We start from the raw sequence: 22,450 nt of genomic DNA on the forward strand, positions 1-22,450 counted from the left end.
CAGGCCCCACCCCCAGCCCCCCGGAGTTTCCCGGCCTGGATCTGGCAACCCTATCCCCCATCCCCCCCACCTGTGGCTAGGGGGGCCTGGCAACCCTGCTTGGTCCTCCTGGGCACTCTCTGGGTTGTAGCAGGTCAAGACGGCAGGTAGACCTGTTGGTCTGTCTGTACCAGTAGAAAACAGCAAGAGCCCAGAAGCACCTGAAAGACTGGCAGCCAGGGTTCCCTCTAAGCTGAGTTAGTGTGAGCTAGCTCACAGTTTTTTAGCCTCCGGATCACACATTTTTTGTCTTAGCTCAGGAGGATGGCTCCAGAGCAAATTAATTTATGCAGTGGCCAAATCGCTCGCTCACTACTTTAATGCCAGTAGCTCACAAAGTAGAATTTCTGCTCACAGGGCTCCGCAGCTTAGAGGGAACATTGCTGGCAACGTTGGTGACAGGGTGTAAGTCACTGCGGCTCACTTCTTCAGATATCTGGATCTTCTTCAGGTACCTTCAGAAAGCTCCTCCCTGGCCACAGATGTTGTTAGTCTCTCAGGTGCTCCTGGACTCTGGCTCTTTTCTCCTGAAGAAGGGAGTAGTGACACAAGAAAGCTCCTCCCCTGCCACAGATATTGTTAGTCTCTCAAGGGCTCCTCCCCTGCCACAGATGTTGTTAGTCTCTCAGGTGCTCCTGGACTCTGGCTCTTTTCTCCTGAAGAAGGGAGTAGTGACACAAGAAAGCTCCTCCCCTGCCACAGATATTGTTAGTCTCTCAATATACAGCATACAAAGAATTAAAAACAGTTAAAACCCCAATAAAATACAGCAACATTCCTCTGGTACAAGTCTTAGTTAAAGCTTCACCGATACCATCTATTTCGAGTTTTGGTCCTTAGATAGTAATGCAGATCTGACCTGCTGAGGGGAGGCCCAGTAACTAAAAGCCTGGCGGAAGAGCTCTGTCTTGTAGGCCCTGCAGAATTGTAAAAGGTCCTGTAGGGCCATGATCTTATCTGGGACCTCATTCCACCACATTGGGGCCAGGGCCGAAAAATTCGCATCCACACACGACGAAGTCAATACCCATGCTGCTGCATTCTGCCCCAGCTGCAACTTCTGGAAATTGTCAGTTATATGCATTCTTACACATGGATACATTTCTCAGGCTTGAAGATTGAATATGGGTGCTGGGAATTTAAGTCCTGTTTTCTAAACCTGATATACCTTTTTTTTAAAAAAAAGTCCAAAAAACCCCAGCTGAGTGTCTCCTTTGTCTGTTAGGATGGCCCAGCCCTTATGATACCATCCAGCTCAGCATTGCCAGTTGCACTGTGTTTCATGTGCCCTTGCCGTCAGAACTAGGTCACCTCCCTATTTTGCAAACTGTTCCAAGTCCAGTTTCTACGATTATTACAGGTTTGAAATCACACAGTCCTTTCAATGATGCTGGTGGTTAACGCGATGGAAGACGGCAACAGTAAAGAGGTGGAGGATATTCTTCGACTTAATGTTGGAGGTTGTACGTATACTGCTAGGCGTAAATCTTTATGCCGTTTTAAGGAGTCAATGCTGGCGTCCATGTTCAGCGGGCGGTTTCCTCTAAAAATGGATGACTCAGGTAAACAAGATGTGTGAGCCATAAATAAATGCAAATAACTTATTTTAGACTGTAAATCAAAAATGTGGAGTGACTTTTCCATTTCAAAACCTTTGGGGAGTTATACTCATTATTGCATACACCTGTTTGTTTATCTTTGGTTTCCTTAGTTTCATGGGAAATACATTTCTGGCTGCAATGCCTTTGGTTTGTATCCAGTTTGGATGAAATTTTCAGAGATTATATTTCTTGGCCAAGGGATCATCCCTACCAAATTTCAAGGTAATGGGAAGAAAGGGCCCTAGTTTTATAGGCAATTAAAGTTAACATTGTAGCATTTGGAAAGCTACTTTTTTAAAACTGCCGTGAAATGTGCCGGGACATTTCTCACATGGCAGAGTGGGTAGAAGCAGGCATTTTGGCACCCCGGGAAAGTTGGTGGTGTGGTGTTACAGGGCAGCTAAATAATGCCGTTTTGATCCACTTCAGCAACCGTTTGCAAGTGGATTTTGCCATTTCACACAGTAAAATCCAGTTGCAAAGTGCATTGAAAGTGGATTGAAAGTGCGTTATTTAGTGTGTGCGAAAGCGCCCCATGGGCATGACTGGGTAAGAGGGGTGTGTTTGGCTGCAGTAGGAAGGCAGGGAGTGGACTGTGGCTTGCATTTGTTACAGTCTGGCGGATTTGAAATCTCCAGGTTTGACACACACGGCTGTGAAACACCTGCCAGAATTAATGAGCAGATATGAGTGTGGATGAGGGGGAAAGCCCCAGCTTCTGTATCTGGGTCCTTTAATGTGACAAATAGACTTCTTAGAGATGATTAACTCTAAAGGCTAGATGGCCATCTCACAGCCATGCTGATTCTGTGAACTTAGGCAGATCCTGAGACGGAGGGCAGGAAAGGTTGCCTCAGTGCTTAGTTCTCGTGGCCCTTTCTTACACGCCCAGGGAAATGCTGATCATCACTTTGGGGTCAGGAAGCAGTTTTTCTCCAGGCCAGTTTGGCTGGGTATCCTGGAGGGTTTTTTTGTCATCTTCTGGGCGTGGAGCAGGGGTCACTGGGGGTATTTGTGAATTTGTGAATTTCCTGCATTGTGCAGGGGGTTGGACTAGATGACCCTGGAGGTCCCTTCCAACTCTATGAGTCTATGATTCATCTCAAAAAAATAATAATTAAGACTTCAAAAAGTACTTTTACTTGCATTTCCAGGCGCCTGCCTCATTGATCGAGATGGCACCCTCTTCAAATACCTCTTAGATTATCTCCACGGCGATGTTCGGATTCCTGAAGATGAGCAAACGCGAATTGCGTTGCAGGAAGAAGCTGATTACTTTGGCATTCCGTACCCTTACAACCTTGCTGACCACTTGGCCAACGAAATGGAGACGTATTGTTTGAGGTCAAGCACAGAGCTGAAAAAGGTCTTGGAATTTTCTTGTGGCCCTAAAGTAGTTGTCGCAGCTGCCAGTTCTGGAGTCTGTAGGGTGGGCAGAGAGAGGGTCACATGGTTGCCAGTGTGTGGATGATCGGACCGAGGGAAACGTGATGGCTCTTTAGAACCTGTTGCCCTGTTTTCAGTCCAGTAGTGCAAGAAAAATCCTGAACACATTTGATCACCCCGACATGATCACGCTCAGGGGTCCTTTTGTGGAAAAAGAGGTGCAGGAGCTCATTAGCATAACTTATTTGCATAGGCCACACCCCCTGACATCACCGGAAGTGAGTCAGAAGGCAACACCCAATGCTCAGGCTCCACTGGACTGTTTTGGATTGCTAGCTATTGGGGGGGGGGGCGTGCTTATCTGCCCTCACAGAGAAGGAAGAGCCTGTACCTGAAGGCGGGCCGGGTAGGGGGCCCTCTGCAACTACCTGGCTGCTTCTTGCTCCTCGTGGCCTGACTGAGGGCTGCTAGGAGCAGGGGGCGGGGTTTGTTGCATGTGCCCGGCCCCTGGGCTCCTTACTGCCAGAGCTCCGCTCCTGTGCACTCCCGCAGGAAATGACCCTTCACGCTGTTCAAAAGAACGTGGTTTACTCTGCTGTCTCTGGCACGCTTATAATTGTATAAACCAGATTGGGACCACAATATTATCCGTTCAGGCGCGTTGTTGTGTAGTCTGTTAGTGATTTTATTGATTGTAATGGATTGCTCTGGCACGCTTATAATTGTATAAACCAACTTGGGACCAGTGTTCCCTCTAAGCTGAGTTAGTGTGAGCTAGCTCACAGTTTTTTAGCCTCCGGCTCACCTGCTTTTGTCTTAGCTCAGGAAGGATGGCTCCAGAGCAAACTAATTTATGCAGTAGCCAAATCACTTGCTCAGAACTTTAATGTCAGTAGCTCACAAAGTAGAATTTTTGCTCACAAGACTCCATAGCTTAGGGGGAACATTGCTTGGGACCACAATATTATCTGTTCGGGCGCGTTGTTGTTTAGTCTGTTGGTGATTTTATTGATTGTAATGGATTGCTGTTATATGTTTTTAATTGTGAATCTGCATTAACTGCAGGCCTTTATGTTGGTACCTGTCCTGAGCCTACAATGTGGGGAGGGCGGGATATAAGTCTAATAAATAAAATAATAACCATGTATGGTCTCTCCCCATCACCTTGTGTCGGTCAAAAAATGTGCACACCAAGTCCACCCATGGTTATGTTTCTGTAAACCTAGGAGAAACCCCAGATTTGCAGAAAAATCTAACAGCCCCCCCTCTTCAATTGAGAGCTAAAAACCCTTCAATAAAGTAACAATGATGTGGGCTCATAAACAGGATTAAAACTCTGTGTGGCATAACAACTCTGTGGCAGTTAAATGACAACTGGTGAAAGCAAAAGGAGGTGCGAATAGAGGGGGAAGAGATCAGTTGGGTGAGTGACATAGGAGAGGGGGAGAAAATGCACAAGGAGAAGAAGAGATGGGATTTATACTCCACCCTTCACTACCTGAAGGAGTCTCAGAGCGGCTTACAATCTCCTTTCTCTTCCCCTCCCCACAACAGACACCCTGTGAGGTAGGTGGGGCTGAGAGAGCTCTTGACAGAAACTGCTCCGGAGAGAGCAGCTCTGAGAGAACTTGTGAGTGGCCCAAGGTCACACCAGCAGCTGCCTGTGGAGGGGGGAGTGGGGAATCAAATCCGGTTCTCCCAGATTAGAGTCTGCGCTCCTAACCACTGCACCAAACTGGCTCACAGGAAAGAAGTAGACACTGTGTCACGGCAGGGCCAGGGGGCGTGATGCAGGCAAGCCCAAGAGCAGTCCGAAGTCAAGCCGAGTAAGACAAGCAGCAAAGTTCAAACAGGTTTAAATCAGAATCCAAAGCCAGGGTCAGACATACCAGAGTTCAATGTCCATAAATCCAAACGATGCCAGAGGAGTCAGAGACGAGAGCAGGGTCAATGAAGCCGAGGGTCAAAAGCCGAGGATCAAGACGACAAGAGTTCTGGAGCAGAGATACACGGAGTGGGTCCTGTCAAAAGACGTTTGCCAGCACAAGTTCCTGCCAGCAACAGGCTTGAAGATATACAGTGCTGGCTAATTAACTCGTTAGCTGGCAGGGAGGAAGGTCATGTTTCAGTCAATACTCAGGGCTGAGAGATCGTCTTGCACGCATGCGTGCATCCCGGCGTCGATCTCTCAGCTCCTGTCTCCGTTGATTCCGGAGCCTGGTCACAGCTGGTGGTGAATCGGGCGAGGAATCTCTGTGCTGCAGCAAAGCCTGATCCTGTGCAGGTGTTTCCTGGGAGGCTCTATCCTCCTCATCACTTAGGGAGCTTTCAGCCACAGGAGCCAATCTTTGTCTATAAGTCTCTGCTGCAGTACGTTCCTCAGGAGCCTGTGGTGTCAACTCCACATGCTCCTGGCTGGCAGGTGCCTCATCAGGGTCATCAGCAGGGGCAGGCATGACACACTGATGGAAAGCGAATGGTAACTTGAGGCTGGAGCAAGAGGGGGAGATGCAGGGACCAGCAGGGAAGGAATGGGATTTTTGCCTTTCCAGGAGTCCTTCCAAAGAAATAAAAATAGGAGTTGTTCTTTCTTATCTTAGTTCCAGCAGGTAATTTTGAACACATGGAAATAATCCAACACTGTTACAATATAAAATTATGTTGTTTTGTTTCTTTTGTGTTTTTTCTTTCCTTTTCTTTTTTTTGCAGGCACTAATAGGTTTTTGTGACTCGTACGGCTTAACGTGCATCAAACCTACTGTTTGGGTCCTGCACTATCTCAGCACTTCCGGAGCAAGCTGTGAGAGCGTAATCGTTGGTGTTTACGCCACGAAAGCCGACGGGATGGCTGCCATTGAAAAACAACTGGAAGGGAGAATTCACAGTAAAAATATTTATAAGAGGTGAGAGAAACTTCACAGCCACGTGATTCCGTGAAAGTATGATTGTTAAGAGGGTTCAGTTTTGAGAACTGTGTAGTTTCCTTCTGGTGGGAGGGTATCTGACGTCCAAATACCTGTGTGCTTCTCAGGCCTTTGGAGTTCAGGTGGATTTTTCGTGTTGCTTTCGATTCGGTGACTTACACTGAGTCAAAGGCTAGAATATTTAAGTAAAAAGGCTGGTCCGGGGAAAACAACAACACCCTTTCCATATAAAGCATTTAATAACAGCTGTACCTGAACATGGTACACCTAAAAGTTTATTGATAAATTTCTAAGAGAATACTCAGAAGTGTTAGTGCAACCAAGGCCAGCTCATTTCCATTTTATTTTGTACTTTGTATATATTTTTCAAGATGGGTTGGGTGGGAGTGTTCAAAAAGGGAAAGGGAAGTTAAATCACCACATTTGCAATCCACAAACATTTAAGCCAATATTTTTTCTTAAACCCACGATCCCTTGGCAGAGCTTTTCTGTATTTTCTCTCCCCCCCCCCCCCCCCCCACCCCAATAGCCCCCAGCAGTCCTTTCTGATCCTGGGAAGGTTTATTCCCAGGATGACAGGTCTCATATCTGCCTGGGTTTGGATGTTGCAGAGGGGAGGGGGAAGGGAAGGAAATTGTGTGTGCTGTTGGGAGAGAGGAGAACATAGGCTCCGGTCACACGGGCAGGAAAATGCGGGGGGAAGCGTGGCTGTTTGCCCCGGGGCAAACTAACGCGCGGTTAAGTTATCAGACCTCCCGTGGAGGTTCTGTGGGTAGGGAGAGGTGCCGATCACAGGACTAGCCTGCGCACAACGAAGAAGCGTGCGGTGCGGCAAACTGGTTTCCTTTTTTTGTGTACACGACGAATGCGCATGCTCCGTTGGGTGCGTGGGCGCATCCACGGAGACTTGGGGAAAAAAAACCCTTTTTCACAAGGGGACATGGGCGGGCGCCGGATGCCACCGAAAACGCGATCAGACGCCCGCCCTTGCCCCGCAGTTTCCGGAAACTAGTACCTCCGAGGTACTAGTTTTTTGCACGGCGTTTTCGCCGTGACGCCTCGGTTGTGCCACGGAAGCGCTACGCTTCCCAGATGTGCCGGTGAGATCGCGCCCGGAAAATCCACCTGTCTTCCGTCTCTCTTGCGTGGCTAATGTTCCGTGTGACCGCAGCCATAAGCTTTGCAGGGAGGGGAACATGAGAAAGATCTGTAGGATCCAACTCAGTGGCTGCAATCGAGTGTACTTCTTGGATGTGTTCTTTGTCCCATTGATAGCTTTCAGATTAAGCATGTTGTGGACACTGAAACAAACCCCATTATCCTTATAATTAACTTTGTAACAGAATTCAACATGTACCATGTAAGAACTAACAATAAATTCAATTAATTTTTACCAAATGCTATGTGTGTGTGTGTACACACACACACCAGTTTGACGTAGTGGTTAAGAACACGGAGTCTTAATCTGGGAGAACCGGGTTTGATTCCCCACTTCTCCACATGCAGCTGCTGGTGTGACCTTGGGTCAGTCATAAGTATCTAAATTACAACAATAACAGTATCGTTCTCTATAGAAGTAAGTCCATCTCGAACATCTCGAAAAGACAGAAACATGAAATCCCCTATTTAAACACATGACTATCCAAAGGAGGACATAAGACAATTTTCCATCGTCCATGGTATTCCAAACTTATTCAGAGAGTCCTCCTTAAATAAACCACTGCAAGGGGATATTTGCTGATCTTCAAGCTTTCAAAACGTCAGCAAAACAAGGTCTTGCAGGGTAATTGTTCAATTCTGTTACATTGTTATTTGCCATGATCCCAGTTTGTTTATTGCTATTTACAATTAACTTTGGTAGAGGGATCTATGCATTGCATTGCATTGCAAATCTTCTAATTTAATTTAGAAAAAAAACCTCGCTCTTTTTTTTTGTATTTTACTGCAGTGGAATACTGTAGTAGAAATCAGCTGCAAACACATACCCTCAGTGTGGTGGACACACCAGTTGCACCCATCACTTCATGGATGTACCATTCCTTCAGCAGAAATAATATGTTAAAAAGTTGCACCCCTGAAATCTAAATATTTATTTGGTAAGAGCACTTAGAGCCAGTCCACTCTGTTGGATTCCCAGGTTCGTGTTACCACGCATTTTGAACTGACAAAATGCACAATGTGTAATCACAAAATCTACACAGCAGCAGCATCACCCTTGGATGTGGTTGTCAGGTAGCCCTGTCATAGCTCTGGAATGTGGAGGGGTGCCCTCCCTTTTCTGTCTCATCTCTCTCTGGCTAGCCTACTGTTTGCTATCTTATGCTTGACCTTGGAGATGCTCCAGCTGCAGTTTACTTGGCTGGGAAAGGTAACAGCTTTTTTGCTTTGCCCGCTTGCTTTGCCCGCCCGCGCGAGATGTATCCATTGGCTCATGCTTACAGGGGGGGGGGGATGTTTGATTCTAGTATAAGTCAGAGGCCCTAGTACTTTTTTTTTAATAGTTAATTTATCATTTTTCATTATATAAAACAAACATAACATAATCATTTACATATTTTGGAGTTTACATTACACATTTCCCCCCATCCATCTATCTAACTTTTGCCATCTTTTTTGGAATATACTTTCTTCTTTCCCTGCTAGTTTCATGTTAAGTTTGTCCAATTCTTTTATTTCCGAAATTTTCATTGTTAATTCTTCCTGACACAAACTGTACACGTGTTCTTTAGTACTGGACTCATCAATAAACAGTTATCTTCTTATGAAGCCCTGTGTGATGTGACCTGACTAAGGACCTTGACAGTGGTAAGCCTTAAAAACTTACAAGAGTCCAGTAGCACCTTAAAAACTAACAAAATATGTGGCAGGTGATGAGCTTTCCTGAGTCACTGCTCACTTCTTCAGATGCCAAGAAGATCTGCTAGACGTGAGCAGTAACTCACGAAAGCTCATTCCCTGCCTCAAATTCTGTTAGTCTTTAAGGCGCTACTGGACTCTTGCTCTTTTCTACTGCTGCGGACACGGTGACACGGCTACCCAATCTTGGTCTTAAAAACTTGATGAGTCAGCGAACACCAGAGCCCAGTGAACACACACAACCTGCTTAGCAGTATTTAAGGATCAACAAACATCAGCAATATCACAACTCGGCAGGAAAAATATCTTTAAATTACTACAGATCGAAGGCCCTTCCATCTCCATCAGTCGACAAAGGCTAATAGGGAGGGCGCTGTGTGAATTTCTATTGGAGGGCGTTACACAAAGGCGTCTTTGGTTTGTGGCTCTCCGTTGTACTTCAGAGGGCGAAGCGTGCGCAGAGAACCTGCAGTGATCTGGATGCTCGGATGTGGATTGAGCCCAGGAACTCAGCTAGTGAAGATAAAACAAAGCTGGCATAATGAGTTCTTGGTGGTCTCCTCCAACCAGCAGTTCGGCGACCATACCCTAGGCCGGCTGCAGTATCCTTGTGCAGAGAATACTTCTTCCTATTTTAAAATATCAGTATTTTAAAGCAGATAAACAATAGTGTAAAATAATGCACTTTTGTCTTTTTCTGCAATGTTTATCTAGAGAGGCTGGAAATAACGTGCAGTACATCTGGAGCTACTATTCGGTGGCTGAGCTGAAAAAGATGATGGATGCGTTTGAGGCATGGGAAGGGAAAGGTACAGACACTTTAAGTAATATTTTCAGTAGAAATTTGGTTGTATGTCTTCTTAAGGCTTCAAATAAATCAGTAAAATTAAATATAAAAAAATGGGAAATGTTTACTGTTTAGATGCCTGAAGAGAACCAATATGAGCCCCGAAGGGCTTGAGGGTCGGCAAATCAGCATCTTCTGGTGGTTCCCCGGCCCCAGGGATGACCTTCTTGCCTCAACCAGGGCCTGGGCTTTTTCGGCCCTGGCCCTTCCCTGGTGGAATGAGCTCCTACAGGAGATCCGGGCCCTGCGGGAACTTCTGCAGTTCCGCCGGGCCTGCAAGACAGAGCTCTTCCACCAGGCTTTTAATCAGGGCGGCCCCTCTCTCTCGGCCTCCCCTCAGCCCGTCAGTTTTGTATCATCATCAACGGACCCCAATTTATGACAGATTGGCCCTGTGATACTCTTTCTTTCTTTCTTTCTTTCTTTCTTTCTTTCTTTCTTTCTTTCTTTCTTTCTTTCTTTCTTTCTTTCTTTCTTTCTTTCTTTCTTTCTTTCTTTCTTTCCCCTATCCCAGCTCATGCTGGGCACTGGGCGATGTACAAGACAGGCATAAGGCCACTTGACTTTGATCTGTATGATAGGGTTATTACTGTATTTTATTGGAGTTTTAACTGTTTTAATTTGCATATATATATGTGTGTGTATGTATGTATGTATACATACATACAAATAAATGAAGAAGAAGAAGAGATTGGATTTATACCCCACCCTTCATTACCCAAAGGTCTCCGAGCGGCTTACAAACTCCTTTACCTTCCCCTCCCCACAACAGACACCCTGTGGGGTAGGTGGGGCTGAGGAGGAGATTGGATTTATAACCCGCCCTTCACTTGGAGTCTCAGAGGGGCTGACAAACTCTTTTCCCTCCCCCTCCCCACAACAGACACCCTGTGAGGTAGGTGGGGCCGAGAGAGCTCTGACAGAAGCTGCTCGTTTTCAAGGACAGCTCTTATCAGAACTACGGCTTGCCCAAGGTCACCCAGCACGTGCAAGTGGAGGAGTGGAGGCCTCACTTCAAAAGGGATGTGGGCAGAATGGAGCGAGTGCAGGGGAGAGCGATGAGGATGACCAGGGCCCTGGAGGAAAGGCTGAGGAACTTGGGAACATTCAGTCTGGGGAAGAGGAGGTGGCGGGGGAACATCACATGACTGCTATCGAAGTACTTGAAATACTGTCACTGAGAGGAGGGCAGGGAGCTGTTCCTGTTGGCAGCAGAGGAGAGGACTCGCAAGAATGGGTTTAGATTAAGGGCTGGAAGGTACCGACTGGATCTTAGGAAAAACGTTTTGTCAGTTAGAGTTGTTCACCAGTGGAATCAGCTGCCTCGGGGGTGGCGAGCTCCCCCTCCCTGGCCGTCTTGAAGCAGCGGCTGGACAGACCCTTGTCAGGGATGCTCTGGGCTGATCCTGCATTGAGCAGGGGGGTTGGACTCGATGGCCTGTCTGGCCCCTTCCGACTCTGGGATTCTATGGTTTTATGAAGAGCAATTCTGGGTGGAGCGTCTTCAGGGCGAGATCACCAAACCTAGTAGTCTTTTGAAACGGCTGAAAGAAACTTGTCCAGAGAGGTGATTCCATAAACAAATCGGATATTTGTCAGTCTTGAAAGTTATGCAATAATGCCCTTGCCGTTACAGGGGTCAGTTACTGGAGAGTGCCGCAGGAACTGATAGAATGCTGGACTCTGGAGGAGCGCCCTGTGAAAGGAAGCCTCCAAAACATGTCCCCTGTTCGGAAACGGTACGTCTAACTAATCAGCCGTTAAGGTTACGACAGACAGAGGCGGCTTCGGCGCATAAACCAGTACTAGCTACCGATGGTTTCCTCTCTCTTATTCCTGTGCTTGTCGCTATTCCATATTTTCATGCCTTGTTTCCCCCCAGACATTCTGTCTCCCTAGGGACCATTTCACAGTCAAAGCCAGCTTTAAATCCCGTACATTTGGGGACGGATTTTGAACATAGCTTGTGTCTGTCCATTCTCTAGATATACGCAGTCAAAGCATCCGAGTGGCGGCCTTTATACCCTGTGCTGTCTGTGAGACCCAGGTTTGAATCCCCATCTTGCTGTAGAAACTCACTTGGTGATTTTGGACCAATCACCATACGTCCTCCCTCCCAGGGTTGTTGTGTGGACAAAAAGGAGGAAAAGAGAATAATGTAAGCTGGTTTGGTTTCCACTGTGGAGGAAGGGGGGGTTATAAATGAAGTAAGTAAATAATAAATATAGCTGAATATGAGAGGCAGATAAAAGGTAGGTTGGTGAGTAGCTGAGAAGGAGAGAATGAAGCAGAGAGAGGATAGGAGAATTGCCAAGAGAAGGGAAGGTTAGGAAACTCCTAGAAATTTGGGGGCCCCATAGCTGTGAGGGGGCTGTTGAAGACTCTGTCCCCTTTCTTAAAGTCACAACCCCAGAAGAGTTCTCCCGTAAATGCTTTTTTGCAATAATTTAAAAACGTTTTTAAACGGCATGCGCTCCTATACACAGAGTGGGGTGCTGTAGTTGACTAATTCCTGCACTGAGCAAGGGGGGTTGGAGTAGGTGACCTCTAGGACACCTTCTAACTCTGTGTCGAGAAACTGGTCTCCTTTAAAGGAGTTTTTCTGCCTAAGTGCTAGCTTTCTTGACTTGTGGAGTCCTGTGAGCAAAAATTCTACTTTGCGAGCCACTGGCATTGAAGATGTGAGCAGGTGATTTGGCTACTGCACAAATTAGTTTGTTCTGGAGCCCTCCTTCCTGAGCCGAGACAAAAATGTGTGAGCCAGAGGCTAAAAAACTGAGCTAGCTCACACTAACTCAGCTTAGAGGGAACACTGGTTGGTGGCCCTTTTAAATCTTGCAGGAGAGAGGGAGAGGGGCGCGCGCACCATCCCCGCTTCTTCTCAAAAGCGTTTAAAGGATACCTTTAAATGCTTTTGAGAAAACGTGGGGGGGGGGCACGCATGCCTGCACTTGGGAGTGTGTGTGCAGCCCCCCTTTCCCCCAGAAGCATTTAAAAGGATCCTTTAAATGCTTTTGGGAAGGAGCAGGGGGGCTCTAAGGAAGTAGAGGAGCCCCCAGTAGCCCCACCGTAGCTACGGGCCAGCTTAAACTGTAGGTGGGTTGTGATTCATGGGCGGGTTGCAAGGTCAGATGGGAGGAGGGAGAGCAGAGTGAGATATGAAAGGCGGCTTGGGGTCATGTTTGGATTTGCCTCTGGATAATACAGGGCTGTGGTGGCTCAAGTGGTTAAGACGCTGAGCTGCAGACCGGCAGGTCAGTAGTTCAGCAGTTCGAGACCCGAGTGCCCCGTGACGGAGTGAGCTCCCGTCCCTGGCCCCAGCTCCTGCCAACCTAGCAGTTCGAAAGCAAAAAACTGCAAGTAGATAAATAGGTACCGCTTTGGTGGGAAGGTAACAGCGTTCCGTGGGCCTCGGCATCTAGTCATGCCGGCCACATGACCACGGAGACGTCTTCGGACAGCACTGGCTCTTCGGCTTGGAAACGGAGGTGAGCACCGCGCCCTAGAGTCGGATCCGACTGGCTTTCGAGCAAGGGAAACCTTTACCTTTAATATGTGAAATTGCCATAAAATGGAGCATGCTAGTTAGTAATGCTTTGTATTCATAAGTACTAAGCATGAGAACAATAAAACACAGCCTTGTACAGGCTTAATGGAAGAGAGAGATGCCTGTGTTCTTATTTTGGGGAGAGGGAAAGAAGTGTGGAATTACTTGTCGACTCAGTCCTAAACAGTTGGGTGTTTTTTCCCCCCATTTCTAAATGTCACAGAGCCACACCTCTGCTGTGTTGAAGTGGGGTGGGTTGCCTTTACCGCTGCTGTCTTTGGGTTTGCCATCCTGTATTTAAAAGATTTATAGGAGAACTTTGTACAGCACGTGGGTTAACTAAAGAATGAATTTGCTTCTGCTGTGATCGCACCATGGCAAAAGTGTCTTCCGTGGTGTGCAAAGCTACTTATTTATTTACAACGTTTATAGCATGCCTTCCTCTAAACAGCCTCTGGCTAGCGTAGAACTAAATTTGCAATATTCTTCCCCTAAAGAACTTGTGATCTCTCTTCCCAAATTACTGCAGGTTAGTTAATAATCCGATTTCCATTTTAGAGCAGCTTTAATTTTGCTGTTTCACATGTCCGTACACCTGCTGTCTGCTCAGTGACCAGACTACATTTTCCCTCTTTCCTCAGGAGGTGTGTACTTTTTATTTAGCAGAAGGGGCCCCCAACCCATAGGGGCCGTGGTGCTCGACACCTTACCTGGTGCCTGCAAAGTGTTTTCAGAAAGTGGGTGGGGCTCTTGCCCAGCACAGCTTCTGATTGGCCTTTCAAGATCTGATTGGCTGTAGAGGTTAAAATAACACTGCAGTGTTGGTTTTATTTTTTCTCTTTCTTCTTTCCCAGTGTATTGTTTAAATCACCACTCTCTGAGCATGGTTGCTTGTGGCTCCACACCCCACGTCGGCCATTTTGTCATGGCATCCACCACCCCATTTCAGAATTTCAAAGGTACCCCACAGGCTCCAAAAGGCTGGGGACCCTGATCAATGCTCCCTCTAAGCTGTGGAGCAAAAATCCTGTGAGCAAAAATCCTGCTTTGTGAGCTGCTGGCATTAAAGTTGTAAGCCAGCAATTCAGCTACTGCATAAATTAGTTTGCTCTGGAGCCATCGTCCTGAGCCAAGGCAAAAATGCGTGAGCCAGAGGCTAAAAAATTGTCAGCTCGCTCACACTAACTCAGCTTAGAGGGAACACTGACCCTGATTTAGCACTGGTGTTCCCTCTAAGCCGAGTTAGTGTGAGCGAGCTCACAGTTTTTTAGCCTCGGGCTTAGCCCAGGAAGGATGGCTCCAGAGCAAACGAATTTATGCAACAGCCAAATTGCTTGCTCACAACTTCAATGCCAGTAGCTCACAAAGTAGAATTTTTGCTCACAGGACTCCACAGCTTCGAGGGAGCATTGTTTAGCATACCTGTCACTTTCAGAAGATAGTCAGATTCTCCTTCTGCCTGTGACACGTTTAAATTTCATTCTGATTCTGGCTTGAAAAGAATGGAGATGCTGGCGGATATTTCATTAAACCAAATCTATTCGTAGCTTGGCTAGGTAATCCAGTTAAAAAAACCAAACATATCTTATTAAACTAAAATTGGATATTATGCAAGATCTTTCTAGCACACATTAAAGACCATGTGTCATAGCCGACGACTATTAGGCTTCAGTTTTAAAAAATCAAAGGTCCTCTTTTTATAAAAGAGCTCAAAGAATGCCAATTTCTGTCATTTCTTTTAGTGCTTTTGGTTTGTTCATAAAGATGATCTAGAGTCCCGTGCCTCCTGAATGCATGGTTACAGGGTTTCAGGATTTTGCAGTATGCATTTTAGATGATGTTTTCATACAACAACATGTCCAGTTCACTTTTGATCTGGCAGCAAGACCAGTAAATATAAATATATTGCTGGGTTGGGGAAAGGCCACACAAATCATTTTACCAATAGCGTCCAATATCATTTTTCTGGTCCCGTATATGCAATGGACCGGCTCTCGTTAGGCCACGGCAGCGACGTACATCTGACGCACTGCTATTATTTAATTGCGTCAGGTTTTGCAAACGTGCTCCTTAAGCCTAGACGTGTTTCATTTCATGGGAACATCCAGGCGCACACATCCATCGTCATCTGATAAAGAAACATTCCAATCTTGTTCCCTCTTAAAACTATAGCTGTGTTCCTCTGACTGTTTCTCTAAGAGGATAAAATGTAACATTTCGGCAGCATTCATTTTTGTCTCTGGATCTAATTGTTCAAATTTTTGTACCGAAGCTATGCGGAGGCGTTTGACGGAACTTATAGATTGTTGACATTGAACAGAAAATGGGGGGATGCTCATAAATAGGAGGGGGGGAACCCGAGTAGAGCATCCTGTTGGTTAAAATGAGCCGCCGGGATACACCACGGCCCTTTGACATACCGTTGGACATTGCCTTCCATCAGAGGACAGTAAACGAAATGCTGCCATCATCTGTACTGCTTTTGTTGTAATTTATGCTGCTTATGGCTGTGGGAGGTCAGTAGTTCAGCAGTTCGAGACCCGAGTGTGCCGCATGACAGAGTGAGCTCCCGTTTCTAGTTCCAGCTCCTGCCAACCTAGCAGTTCGAAAGCAAGAAATTGCAAGTAGATAAATAGGTACCACTTCAGTGGGAAGGTAACAGCGTTCCGTGTGCCTTGGTGTTTAGTCATGCCGGCCACATGACCACGGAAACGTCTTCGGACAGCGCTGGCTCTTCGGCTTTGAAACGGAGATGAGCACCGCAACCCTAGAGTCGGACTCGACTGGCTTTCGAGCAAGGGAACCTTTACCTTTATGGAAATTTTAGTGTGTTTATTGTTTACTGTATTTTAATGTTTGTTAGCCGCCTTGAGCCAGTTTGTCCAGCAAGGCGGGATAGAAATCGAAATAATAAATAATAAAAAAACAAAACAGAACACCTGTATAGGGAAAAAACCCTAAATTGATATATAAATGTATACTATATAACCTGGCATGTTAGAGAAAATAATTGTCCAGTGAGCAAAGCCGCTGTGAAATGTACAGTCATGTGACCCCTAGGGGCTTCTTCAAGAAACTACAAGGAGCTGTTAATAATACAGCTACTGATACTAGAGTCCGGTTGCTATATAATACAGGGAGTGGTTGGCTATTGCATAACAACTTAATTGTGAACATACAGTGCTATATTTTAAAAGATCCTGCAGCTGCCATTGGACAGGGAAGGTTACTTCCCGGCTATTGGTGCCAAACGCTGCTGGTTCACCCCAGTATGTTTTAATATTGTTATCTTTGATGGTGGAAAGGATGTTTATTTGAATAGTTTCTCCTGCTTCAGTTTTAAGCAGATACTGGGATAGGCAAACTATCTATATATCTAATGCCCAACATGCCCCCTATGTGCGGATACTTATTTCTGCAAATCTGGGGGATGTGTAAGGTCAACTGCACACTTGGGGCACTCTCCAGGTGTGCAGAAAAATCTGACATGTTTTTTAAAAATATACGGCGATACTTAAATCCCCCCCAAAAGTCAAAGAGCATTCCCCACGCATGCGCAGAGAACACACCACTGGGAACTGGTGGCTGGGCTTGCCGCCATTGCCGGTGTCATGGGGCGGGAGACTTTGTGGGCCCGACAGCTAGGAGCCGTGCAGGGCTCGCTGCCATTGCCGGCGTTGGGGGTAGTGGGAGAAACCTTGGCAGCCCAGCAGCTGGGAGCCCCACAGGGCTTGCCACCATTGCCACGGGAAGGAGCGTTGGCGGGCTGGTTGGCTGGGAGCCGTGCAGGGCTCCCCGCCATGGCTGCTGTCGGGGGGCAGAAGCGTTGGCAGGCTGGGCAGCTTCACCTGCTGGACTCACCGGTGGCCGCCACCTCCTCTTCCTCCATGCGGGGCCTCCTGCTGCTTCGTGGGCCAGGCACCCGGGGGCTGCGGGGAATCCTCCCCCCTGTATCACAGGTCTCCGCTTCTTGTTGGATCTAAAGGTGAATGTGGGATAATTATGGTATGTGCAGTCTTACTTGAGGTACTGGACTTGTTACATTGAATGTCTGCTTTTATTTACAGGCGGTTAATTGACTCTACTGAAGGGGAGGAAAGGGACTCGGGCAGTCAAACGGGTCGAAAGCCCATTCAGTTTTCAGGCCCCTCGACGAGTACCCATATCAAAGTCAAGAACTCCGCTTCCTTAAAGATAGCCGCGTGTCAGGCATCTTCTCGGTCCAAAGTCACTCTGAAACCACCTCCCGGAGACAGTTTGTCACCTTGCCAATCAGGACCAAAAACACCGCCTGCCAAATCCATCTCATTGACTAAAAATTCGCAGGTGTCAGCTAGGAGTTCTGAGAACAGGACACTCTGTGCGAAGACTTCAGAGGCCCCGTCAGCCAAGAAACTCGCGACCAGCCGTGTGGTAAAACTCAAGCGGACTCCACTTTGCAGTGAATTGTCATCCCGACACTCTTCGCCAGTGCTGAGCCAGATGTCTGAGCAGCAAGTCCCAGCGGCTGCCGTTGCCTCTGCTTCTCCATCCCCAAGCCAGGAAGAATTTGGGTTCCCGTTGGAAAGCGTTAATATTAAACATCGTTTGCCGAGTGGCCAGCTCAATGATTGCACATGACGTTTACAGTCGTGATCCTACCAAAGGTGGATCTTCTGACCTCCTGGAAGGCAGCTGACGGTGTCGGAAAGGAGAACCCCGGACAGTGTGGAGGAAAACGCATTTTTACCTTTTTAATGACATGTCAGAAACCTTGAATTTTTCTCCCTCCTTGTGGTGTGTAAAGGGTGTCGGGTTTTTTGCTGTGCTTTGCGTTGGGGTCTTATTTCTTCATGTAGAATGGAATTTCTATGTGGAGGTCATTGTAGAATGGAATGTGTGCTGGTCTGTGTGTACTCTGGGCAGAACATCCAACAAAAACAAGCTACCACAGCCCTCTCAGTTTTGTAACGCCTTCATAAACTTTTAATAATTTCTCCTGCAACTGTAATGGCTGGTATGGTTTGTAGTTTTTTTTAAGGGTCATGGGTACTGTAGTTTAATGAACTGTACATGGCAGTGAAGCCTCCGCCCCCGTCTCCAACCATGGAAAATCCTTTTTAGCTGATCTGTCTTGCCTCCTGAGGTCTTGGCAGGCAGCGCTCCCAAACCTCCAAGGGCATCTTTGCAACCGTAAGGACCTCAGAGCAGTGTTCCCTCTAAGCTGAGTTAGTGTGAGCTAGCTCTCAGTTTTTCAGCCTCTGGCTCACACATTTTTGCCCTAGCTCAGGAAGGATGTGGCTCCAGAGCAAACTAATTCATGCAGCAGCCAAATCGCTCGCTCACAACTTTTAATGCCAGTAGAATTTTCGCTCACAGGACTCCACAGCTTAGAGGGAGCCCTGCTTGAGAGTGGCTTTCTTTGAGGAGGACAGAACAAAACGAAAGAGATTCCTCAAGAAGTAGAGTTCCACTGCCAAGTGATAGTGTTCTGCAGCTTTCCCACACTCCCATTAAATTAAATTTCAGTGCATACACAGCTGTGCAAATGCACATTTGGAATTCTGTAGCTGAGAAGAGTTTCCAAGGGCTGCATTGATGCAATTCCCACAAACTCCAAAGAGATTTTACAACTTTCCCAGGAACCTTGTTCTATCACCTGACCCTCTGTATAGTTCAGAATCCTGCTGATAATCAAGCTAAATCTTCCCGGTAATAGTCCGTATTCTCTGCTTCTTGTCACTCTTCAGTGGCCTCGTTTCTCCATCGTGTCCTTTTGATTAGCTGAAGCTCACATCCCTTTGCTGCTGATACCCAGTTCCTTCTGCCCATCATTCCTGTTGTTCTTGTCTAAATAGTAATCTAGATATACAAAAGTAAAGACAGCGGTGATCCGTAGCTAGTATAGAAAAGAACATCGGCATGGGTGCGTTTTCACAAACTTCCTCAAAGTCGCATACAATGTGAAAATGTCACACGGAACCCAAGCCTTCATATGTTGCTTCCTGACACTGACTTTTGCCATTTTGTAGTGAAGCAGGTAGGGGCCATGGTGGTTCAGAAGTTAAGATGCTGAGCTGCAGACCAGATGGTCTGTAGTTCAGCAGTTCGAGTGCCGTGCGACGGAGTGAGCTCCCATCTCTGGTCTCAGCTCCTGCCAACCTAGCAGTTCGAAAGCAAGATAAATAGGCAACGCTTTGGTGGGAAGGAAACAGTGTTCCATGCGCCTCAGCGTTTAGTCATACTGGCCACACGACAACGGAGAAGTCTTCGGACAACGTTGGCTCTTCGGCTTGGGAATGGAGATGAGCACCGCCCCCTAGGGTCGGATTCGACTGGGAAAACCTTTACCTTTTGAATGAAGCAGGTGGTCGCCTTTACTTTCAGAAGAGTTTATTCTGTGGAGAGCGAATCAGTGTCAGGAAATAACATATCAAATCGTGGGCTCCACGTGACATTTTCGCATTGTATGCGACTTTGAGGAAGTTTGCGAAAACGTGCCCACACTGGTAGCACATTTGGCCGCTGGGAAGCTGAAGGATCTCTTCAGGAATCGGGAAGAACAAAAATAATAAGAGACTTCAGCAGCCTTTGTACTTATCTTTGGCGTGTTGTACTGTCCCTTTAAGAATTGTATATCTTTGTAAGAATAATATTTGGAAAGATTACTGAATGGTAGATAGCCATTATAAATATTTGGTTTCTTAACATGGTGGCATTCTTTTCTATACTAGTCTAAATAGTATCAATTTTCAGTAGTCTTCAAGGTGCATTCAAGATTACCAGTGGTACTGTTGCATTTTGATATAGTGCTCCTGTTAACCAAAGTCTCTTCCTGCAGCTGTTGGCTTTCCCGTGGTTTTAATATTTCTTATAAGATAGTTCAAACCAAAGGCAACAAGGAATCGGTTGAAAGGTGGTGGTGGGGGAGCCTGTTCAAGACCCTGAAAATGCATAGTGACCCGGAAGAGGTGGACAGATTTCCTAACTGTCCCCCTACCCAGCTATATCCTCATAGGCTCCTGGTTTAGATGCCTCATAATTAGCACATGGGCTTTTTATGGTTCCGTACTTGAGAACTGCTTTAGTGGGCTAAGGGTGTGCAAAAAAAAAAAAATCTGTATTTTTCAGGTTCAGGTGTACTCAACTAAAAAAATACTGGTATTTCCCAATAGTCCCGAATCCTATATCAGTATGATATTGGGATTCAGGAAATAATCAGGATTGTCAAATCTATGGCTGTTTGAGTCACACCGCGGTCGGGGTGAGCTCCCGACCCTAGTCCTAGCTCCCGCCCACCCAGCAGTTCGAAAGCTGAAGTAACTGACGGCGAGTAGATAAATGGGAACCTACCATTAGAAGGGTAGGGGGCACCCTCCTCTACGGAGGTGCGTGGAAGGCAACGACGACGGTGGCTGCAGCAGGACATCGGCTGCAGCAGCATACCGGAGGTAGCGGCATGGCGTTGAGGCGGCAGCGAGCAGTAGCAGCAGAGCCGGAAAGGAGTGATCCCTGGTGGCCAGCGGCAGAAACAGCAGGCGGCTGTCGTCAGCAGAGGCGGAGGCACAGCGACGTCATCCAAAGGCATGGCAGAGCCTGAAGGACGCAGTCAGACCGGAGGAGGACGTCACCTGTGTATCAGACCGCCTGACTGCCTAAGCGCCAGGAAAAGAACAGCTAGCTGCCGGGAATGGAGCCGAAAAAGAACAGCCGAGCCGAAGAGACATCAGCCTCCACCTGGGTGCCGGTAGGCAGCCCCACCCATAGAATCAATGTGGCCTTAGTTAGGGTTCAATGTGACTAGCACCCCACATGTAAACCGCCCAGAGACCCCCACGGGGGTTAGGGCGGTATATCAAATCGAAGTAATAAATAAATAAATAAAATATTTGGCTTCATTATACCCTATGGGGATTGTCCCTATAGGTTATAACGGAGAAGGGCGTGGGTAAACTCACAGCATTTTTGGGTTCACTCACGGGTGGTGTGGCTTGCAAGCCAAGCCACACACAAGTGAACTCAAAGTAAGGCGAGTTCCCCGCCGGCTCTGCTGAGGCTTTGCTGAGCAGCCCGCCATTAGAAAGGAGGGAGGGAAGATCTCAGCTCTCCCCCCACCTTCCATTCTACTGGCCTTAAGGAGAGTTTTCCCCACAGGATCAGCTCCTTTGCAGGTTCTATTGGGCAGTCTGGTTTGAACCAGGCTGCCCAGCAGAGCTCTCACTGAACCTGCAGGGAGAGTTCTCCCCAAAGGATTGGCTCCCTTGGAGGCTTTGTTGGGCAGTCTGGTTTAAAGTGGGCTGCCCAACAGAGCATGTAGACAAGGGAGGATCAGCTGGGGTGGTGCGGAGCTATCAGCTCCTGCTGCACTGGTCGATCCTGGGCTGGCTCCTCTTGCAACTTGGTTTAAACCAAGCTGCAAGAGGAGCCAGCCAGCCTCAGCCGAGGTGGCATGGAGCTAACAGCTCCAAGCCGTTTCAGCTGGGGCTGGCTCACCCGAATAAACACCAAAAAAAATTGGCTTTTGGGGGTCTGAACCATGTTGGTAGCCGAATACAGATCTCTGGTCTGTAATGAATACGCAAAATATGCCAGTACAGTATTTTTTAGGTATTTATTTGGTTTGGTTTATACCAAACGCACACCCCTTAATGTGGCCTAAGGTCCGTATGCCAAGATGTCACTTTGTCTCAACTCTCCTTTTCCAGCCTTATGCGGGTAATAGTAGTGGTCTACCTAACCAGGTAAGTTAAAAATTTCCAGGAAGGTCCTTGAGCACTCAGGAAGTACTATGTAATAAAGTACTAGTCAAGTTAACTAACACATGTGTGGCAAGCACTTTAGTGTGAAACAGGGATATTCTGGTCTGGGTCACAGTGTGAAAACTCATTGTTGTCTGCATTCATGACAGAATTTATCAAGTGGGCAGATGCTAAACGCTGCCAATATGAGTTTTGCATTGTGTATATTTTGAATTAACTTAATTGAGAATGAGTCTTTCTGTTCTCAAATACCCTGAGAGATCACTTTGGTTTGTATTGGGTGATCGTGGTTAGCCAGTCAGCGATCAGCAATTTAGGCTGAAGGCATTTCTGAGGTCACCACCAGGGGTTGCTGTACAAAAATGTGGTCCTGCCATTCTTAAGTCTTTCTAATAGCGAATAAAAACTTTCTAAAAAAGAGGTCGGCTTAGGTTAATTTTTGAAAAGCTTTGTGCTTCTCGACTTGCCAGACTCTTCAAGGCTGCTGCGGTGGTTGTGCTTTTGGCGTAAAA

General features: G+C 47.0%; 1 protein-coding gene across 1 annotated transcript in view; it reads left to right on the forward strand.

Annotated features, from left to right (window-relative positions):
* Positions 1-18,411, forward strand: part of KCTD18 (potassium channel tetramerization domain containing 18) — an 18,821-nt gene extending 410 nt beyond the window's left edge. Inside the window, exons 2-7 of the mRNA XM_015424331.1 lie at positions 1,400-1,601; positions 2,795-3,006; positions 5,736-5,929; positions 9,521-9,615; positions 11,290-11,392; positions 17,268-18,411. Of these exons, the coding sequence (XP_015279817.1) occupies positions 1,424-1,601; positions 2,795-3,006; positions 5,736-5,929; positions 9,521-9,615; positions 11,290-11,392; positions 17,268-17,820 (1,335 nt within the window). The 5' untranslated portion in view covers positions 1,400-1,423 and the 3' untranslated portion in view covers positions 17,821-18,411. The remainder of the gene's footprint in view (positions 1-1,399; positions 1,602-2,794; positions 3,007-5,735; positions 5,930-9,520; positions 9,616-11,289; positions 11,393-17,267) is intronic.
* Positions 18,412-22,450: the final 4,039 nt, after the last annotated feature.

This window comes from Gekko japonicus, unplaced genomic scaffold, assembly GCF_001447785.1.
Source record: "Gekko japonicus isolate JY-2015 unplaced genomic scaffold, Gekko_japonicus_V1.1 scaffold3001, whole genome shotgun sequence".
NCBI lineage: Eukaryota > Metazoa > Chordata > Lepidosauria > Squamata > Gekkonidae > Gekko > Gekko japonicus.